This window comes from Danio rerio, chromosome 9 (assembly GCF_052040795.2).
Source record: "Danio rerio strain M-AB ecotype USA chromosome 9, GRCz13ab, whole genome shotgun sequence".
NCBI lineage: Eukaryota > Metazoa > Chordata > Actinopteri > Cypriniformes > Danionidae > Danio > Danio rerio.
This window is the reverse complement of record NC_141029.1, coordinates 37,744,219-37,751,827: the sequence shown is the minus strand read 5'-3', so window position 1 is coordinate 37,751,827 and position 7,609 is coordinate 37,744,219. Positions and strand designations below refer to the sequence as shown.

The following is a 7,609-nucleotide window of genomic DNA, read 5'->3' as shown; positions in this document are numbered from 1 at the left end:
TACTTGTATATTTGTTTTGCAATAATATTTGATCTTAAATATTGTACAAACTGTAATAACATTAAAATGTTTAAGTACTTTATTAATAAAAATATATATTTCTATAGATTTCATTTTAATTTCATAACAGATTTTTCAGTATCATTACACAAGGCTTTAGAAAATTCTTTTAAAGTCGATTTGGTCCTTTGGAAACACGTGTATGTATGTATATATATATATATATATATATATATATATATATATATATATATATATATATATATATATATATATATATATAAATAAACCCCCATTAAACCCCCCTCTTTCAGTTCAAGTCCACTTCAAAATTCAGAATTACAAAAAAAAAGAAATCTTCATAATGGCCATGGAGCGCTGCGAGCAAAGGGAGAAGTGGGCGTGGCCAGCAGAGCAGGGGACAAAAAAAAAGGGAGCGAATAACTGTTGTCAGTTGGCTCACGAAATGAGACACAAGGGTTTCTACAGGTTTCATCAAGATAAATTTAGGACTTTTAAAGATTTTTTTAAGACCATTATGAATGAAATTTAAGACTTACACAAGGCTAAGCGCTAAGAATTTTTTTTATAATGGCACATTTAAAACGTTAAAAAAATATTAAAAACAAACGTTTTTGGAATGAGGATAATTAAACCATATTGGTCAATAGAGTTAAAAAACATTTGTTAAAACTTTTATTGAGATGGAATGTTAGTGATTAAATGGGTGTTAGCCTGATTCGGTAGCTTTACATGGACATAGGTAAATTAAGACCTTTTTAAAATTATTTAAGACCTACAGCACATTATTTCAGTCAATTTACGAATTTTTAAGGCCTAAAATTTAAGAAATTTTAAGACTTTTTAAGACCCTGCAGATACCCTGGATACAAACCGTGAGGAGACGCATGATTTTATAGTTTACAAAATTAAAATGTAAAGAAATAAACAGTATTTAAATGCCCTGCTACATATGTTCACTTATGCCACCAGAGGGGAAAAGTTCTAAGATTCTAAAAGTTCTGATTCTAAGAGCCCACACAGTTGTTGGGCCCCAGAAATATTTTTAGGGGCCCAATTGCCTCCCAACAGCTTTGCTGTATCGGCGCTGGCAGCATCGCAGAGAAAAACATGCAACAAACCCTGTGAATCATGGAAACAAACACATACGACCCTTCATGAACGGCTAAATACTGCTTGCCTTGTGCGGTCTCATCCAGTCATTGGGTCTTACAGCTTGGCAGGTCTGCCTTGCCTTCTGAAAGCAAGCCCTCATGAATAATCAAGCAGCAGGATCTTCTTATAGGATAAGAAAAGTCCGCTATGAATAAAAATAAGAAACTGACACATCATCACTCCACTAGCAGATTTACTCTACGTCACCGATTTTAGACCCGTAAGATAAAATTGGCTGACAAAAGCTCAAAATTATCCAGTTTTTGCCACAATTAAAGCTGACAGGTGCTAACATTGTCTTAATTGATGCTTAACACACACAAATCTGTTACATTTTTTTTAAGAAAAGTACTCCAGGGTGTATTGAACTTTTAAAATAAACTTAGCTTTTTCACTGTGTCTCAGAGATGCCTAAAACCTCTGTTCAAATTACATACAAAAAAAAACTGAGTTCAGTTCAGTCCAGTCTCTTAAGGGCAGAGCCATTATTTTTAAATGTATGCTTCTGTGGAGATAGAATCTCACCTCATTGCCATGCCAACTGTTCATTCAGATTATATAAAGTTATTCTTTAGACTCACAAATTCAGACCTGCAGACTGATGGCAGATGGTCTGGACTTATTTGCAGAAATCCCATTAGACCTTTGTTCATCTTTGGAACGCAAAATTACATAGGTTTTAAGATTGAATCAAAGAGCTCTCTGATCCTCTAAGACAGCTTTGTCTTGTTCAAAGTCTAGAAAAATAGCAAAAACATTCTCAAAACAGTCCAAATGCTTTCAGTGGTTCAATCGGAATATCATTAAGCTACAGATATTCTTTTGTGTGCATATTCATCAGTGTCAGTATAGGGTGCATGACTATGTGTTGATGAAAGTGATGTCATCATCATGATGTGATGTGTCTGTTGTGCTCAATTTCACTGCTGACATTAAAAATCTCGGGTGGTTTCATCTGGTTTCATACAGAGTAGGTTATGCACAGGCATCTTCAGAAAATAATGAATTCAAGAGTTCACTCTTAGCTGATGACTGATTATAAAGCGAGTTTGGCATGCTGTCCTTAGAGAGAGTTCTGAGCTCATAAGATCGTCAAGCCCGGAGATCCCACATGTTTGCAGGATGAGAGGGGAGTTTGAACTCAGGTAGATCTCGAGAACTCCCCCCTTATTTAGAGCTGATGACAGATTATAAATGGCTTTTTAGAGATATACTGCTGGTTAAGAGCTCACTATAGTGCTCCTTTAGATAGATCAGGTCACTTATGACATATGTTTTTGGACTTTGGGAGGAAACCGGAAAACCTGATGGAAACTCACACGAGCATGAGGAGAACATGTAAACTCTGCACAGAAATGACAACTGGCCTGTTAAGGATTTAAACCTGTGATGTTCTTGCTGTGAGCCAACAGGGCTAACCACTGGGCCACCATTCCGTGTTATAACGGGAAAGGTGGAGGATTAGAGGTGGAAGGGGGATTCTTCAAGGTTAAGATAACTAAAGTAAGAAACTCCGATTATTTATAGCGAGGTAGGAATCATCTGATTGGTGTATCATGCGTTAGTTAATGTGGGACCAGCCGTGATCAATCATACGCATGTGCTCCTCTTAAAATTAGTTTATAAATAAACTTCATGAAATTCATTACTAACCTTTTAAAGGTCTCCTGGAGTGCTGTGGAATGAGCGGGTCATTTAATGCATGAGGTAATTTCAATTGAACCATGAAGGCAGGGCAAATCGAATAGCTCCTCCTTATTAAACAAGTAAGCCATTAGCATTCAGTTTATATCAGCTTGACTAGGATGAGTCAATGAGCTAAAGCCGATCTCATATAGTACAACCAAAGCAACAATGATAAATCTCTCAAACAATTTTTGCCTTTAATAGTATAAATTAGCATAGAATTCAGTTTGGTCTCAAATTGGCATTTCAAGTTCGATTAAATGTTCAATTGAATGTTTATTTATATAGCACTTTTACAATGTAGATTGTGTCAAAGCAGCTTTAAGTTCTAGTAAATTGAAACTGCATCAGTCCAGATTTCAGAGTTCAAGTTCAGTTTAGTTCATCTCAGTGTGGTTTTAATTTCACTGCTGAAAGTTCAAACACCGAGCAGCAATGTTTTCTGCTCATCATGTTACAATGAGAAGCGCAAGTGCACAGTTATGTTTTAAAAACATTTGTTGATCCTTGGACCTTGTTGATGGTTCACTAAAAAAAGTTGACTTAACTTAAAAATTTTAGGTAACAAACTTCAGGACATTTTTGAGTTTACTCAAATCGAGTCAAGTGCAGTAATTGGGTTGAAAGTTAACTCAAAAATGTCCTGAAGTTTGTTGCCTTAATATTTTAAGTCGAGTCAACTTTTTTTACAGTGTAGTGATAGAAACTGCAAGGTTTGAATGCTTATGTCAAAATACAAATTGTGTATTTGTTTTGGAGCACAGTAAGAGTGCTTTCACACTAACGTTAGCACTGGGTTTGTTTGACGTCAGAGTACATTATGTTTAGCTAGTGTGAACGTGTCTTCTGAACTCGGTTGCGAACTTGTGAACCATCCCGAGTCCACCTGAAAGAGGTGGTCTGGGGTACAGTTCACGTAAACTCTGGTCCGGTTCACATCTGGTACGAATGCAATCGTACCAAATAATGCAAGTGAACCACCAACAGTATAACAAACTATCGTTTTCATAATGTTCATTTGTGGGCAAGGGCAAGCACAGTGATAATGTCTGCTTGTCTCCTCCAAAAACACCTTCTGCAGACAAAGAGTTATAATATTTTTGCGGCAGATGGATGCAAGTTGCTTTCAGTATGTCCAAAACCAAAAGATTCAGTGAAAGCAGAACAACCGTGATGTGCGGACGTCTTTCCAATTTGTCGCTTTGTTTTCGTGGCCGTCACCTAGCAACAGCCATACACACAACAGCAGCTCGACAACGCAAGCGTACCGGGGTTCAGAAGGAAAAAAGACAGTGTGAACACAAACCAACCAAGAAGGTGGCAAGGGGAGAAGGCAGGAGAAGGTGTGTACAGTCCAGGCAACTAAACCAAGTGTGAAAGCACCCTAACAATCATAGTATGGTACAGTATCTACATAAACATTGAAACAGAACAAAATGCCTTTAAAGTTTTTACACCAGCTTGGATTTTGCAGTTACTGCAATTTACATCTGAAACAGGATAAAATGAACCAGGTGACTCTGTCACAACTCTGCCCAAATATGTAGTTTCTGCTTTTTGCTTTTAGAGCAGAGTTGGGATGATCCTGTATGATTAATACAGCAAAACACACTGTAGAAATTAAATAGTTGGTCATTTATTCCTGTGCACATTTACGTGAATTTCATTAAACTAACAACAGTTGAGAACATACAATTTAAAGAAACAGACAATCAGATTGCTACACTTTCCACCATCAGTAATCTAGCTTGAATCCTGGTCTTTTCCACTGTAACCTGGAAGTTGGGCAAGAGCAGAAGGGTTGCTGATGACCACAGGATATGCTATGTTATCCCAGTCTTTGGCTATATACTGATGATAGGGATCCCGTGAGTTCTCGACCTTCTTTGAGCGGATGTAGCTGAACATGATGCCAAAGGTAAAGAAACTGAAGAGTCCCACCATCAGACAGATGTAGATCATGCCGTAACCTTTATCGCCGCTCAGATGCACAGGTGGAGGATGGGGAGATGCGTGTGGAGCTGCTCCTATTGACCAGCTCTCATTAAAGTACTGCTGGAACCAGGAAACCAGCAGGGAATGCACATCTGTGGAGTTCTGTTCCAGCATTCTTCACACTGTTCATACAGACAAGTCGACAAGTATATTCATACACTGTAAAAAGCGTGATTAGGTGACTTTATTAAAAAAAAAGAGAAAACATTTGTTGCTTCATTATTAAGTAAACAAACGGTGCATAATTATAAAAGGGAAGTTAAGTCAATGGGTTACTCAAATATGTCAACAATTTGTTTGACATATCATTTTGATCTAAAAGCTAGTTATGCTTAAATGTTGGTTTTGTCATTATATATTCAAACACAAACATTAAAAGGTGAATCTGGAAGAAATTTCGGTCACACTTTAGTTTAACGTACAATTCTTGCTAATAATAAACCATTAAGTGTAACTCTTGCCCCAATAAACTCATAATTTGCTGCTTATAACAGCTATTGGTTGATGTAAAATAAGAAAGAGTATGTAGAATATGTATTTCATCAGTACTAATGAACAGCTAATATCTCAATAGACAGGCAATAAGCTATTTAACAGTGAGAAAACAGTATATATATTTTCAGTAACCTATGTCAGACACTTCCAGTGAACTGTAAATCGTTACAAAATCGGCACATTTAAAGTCAATTTTCTTTAAAAATTAATGATCTTCACTGCCTGGTTTATATACGATATAAAGTGTGTTACAGAATGTACACGAAGCACTGCATTAAATATTTTTTTCTTCTGCACCATGTCTTTAAACTATATAAATTGGTAACACTTTACAATAACAGTACATGAATAATGATGTATTAATACGTAAACTAAACATTACTTTATTATGAATTAATGATGAGTTAAGGTATGCACTAATCATGAATTAACTATAAGTACAACATGAGTCACATGAGTTCATGTGTAAATAACGACTACCTTAATTACTTGTTAGTACATGTTGTTAATTAATGTATTAATTAACATTTAAGTTTAGGCTAAATGTAACCAACATGAACTCATGAGCTGTAAATGTATAGTTATGTCATGACTTTACTTGGAGGGGCACATCACTTTTAACTCATCCTTAACTACTTATGAACTCCTCTTCATGTTGATGTTGACAGAACACTTTTCTATTGTTATTCAATGTAAACTCACTAGTTGGACGTGCATAAGGAGTTCATGAGTAGTTAAGAATCGGTTAATGATGATGTGCCCCTCCAAGTAAAGTCACAACATAATTATACATTAACATATCATGAGTTCATCATGGTTAAATTAAGCATAAACTAATGTGGTAATTAATACATTAATTAACAAACAATCATGAACTAACAAGTAATTAAGGTAGCCATTATTCACACATGAACTCATGTGAATCCTGTTGTAGTTAAAGTTAATTCATAATTAGTGCATACCTTAACTCATCATTAATTCATAATAAAGTAATGTTTAGTTTACATATTAATACATCATTATTCATGTATTGTTATTGTAAAGTGTTACCAATTAATTTTATTCTGTTATTTTCAATGGAGTTTCTGCGCTCACCTGCTTCTGATGGTGCATGCTTATAAATGGCTTTTAATCTTGTTTATGCTTGAACAACTAAATGAATGCTTAAGTCTATTTAACTGATTATATTTTATTACATTACAACATCAATGCTGTAAAAGGAACCTTATAAAAATTTAAAAAGTCATATAAACCTTTTACCGGAGGTTTATCGGTATGTGAAGAAACACTAACTGTGCATACCCTATTGGTAGTTCAACTAAAGATGCTATACACACATACCCAACCACTTATTTCAATCAAAGTACATAATGCTTGATCTTATTCTACATCCCCAATCCCACCTTACAGCTAAACCTACTACACCAATAACCATTAATAAGCTGCAGATTAGGAGTTTACGGAGGCAAATGTTATAGTTAATGATTTATTAATAGTGAGAGCTGTACCATAAAATAAATTGTGACCTATCTTTTTAACATTGATATTTAGGAAAGGCTTATGACATATGACAAATAAAATTATATAATAATACTAAATACAAGTAATATTAATAAGTAGAATATTAAATATTATTTAGCTGTTTTTTTCTGAATAAAAACAAATCATATAACATTTAAAATCATATTTTTTAAAAATATATAATTTTCTACACACAAACAACTACGAGAGCTAAATTAAAACATCTTTATATATAAAACAGGCATACCTTACAGTCTTTGGTGGTACTGGGAACTTTCCAGTTACTGCAAAATGTCAAAATAAAATTGTATTGTGGATCTTTCCTGCTTGTCTCCTTGCAGCGTACCTATAAAATACACTAAGAAATACAGGATAGCATCTGGGATCACGGTTCCACCCAACCATTTACATACACAGACTTATTCACAAAGATCCAACCCTCTCAAGATGTCAACAACTTTAATGAATGTAAAACAAGTCAAGGTCATTATCAGCTTTTCCATGGAGAAAAGTCTAGGTCTAAAACTCTGCCTACTAGACTAAAGCTGTGATCAGATCAGCCTGGCTCTAATTAACAGTCATCAGAGACTCTGATGTTTTCACTGCCTTTTACAGACTTTATCAAGCTATTTAAAATGCATGTTGGTGGAGATGAGTCACTGGGGACTGTAGATATTTCTATCACCTTTTCTAACTTGGCCTTGGTGTGAAATAGCTCCACATGCAAGTGGGAACA

At 35.1% G+C, this 7,609-nt stretch overlaps 1 protein-coding gene across 1 annotated transcript; it reads right to left on the bottom strand.

Annotated features, from left to right (window-relative positions):
* Positions 1-3,061: 3,061 nt before the first annotated feature.
* LOC147842409 (potassium voltage-gated channel subfamily E member 2-like) lies at positions 3,062-7,237 on the bottom strand. Its single transcript, XM_087268159.1, has 2 exons — positions 7,121-7,237; positions 3,062-4,979 (listed from the first exon to the last, which is right to left on the bottom strand). Exon 2 carries the CDS (start codon positions 4,969-4,971, stop codon positions 4,606-4,608), a length of 366 nt encoding a protein of 121 aa, XP_087124285.1. The 5' UTR covers positions 4,972-4,979; positions 7,121-7,237; the 3' UTR covers positions 3,062-4,605.
* Between the last annotated feature and the right edge of the window lie 372 nt (positions 7,238-7,609).

Excerpts from the sequence above, each read along its gene's own strand:
- LOC147842409 (XM_087268159.1), bottom strand. The coding sequence starts at position 4,971 with ATGCTGGAACAGAACTCCACAGATGTGCATTCCCTGCTGGTTTCCTGG.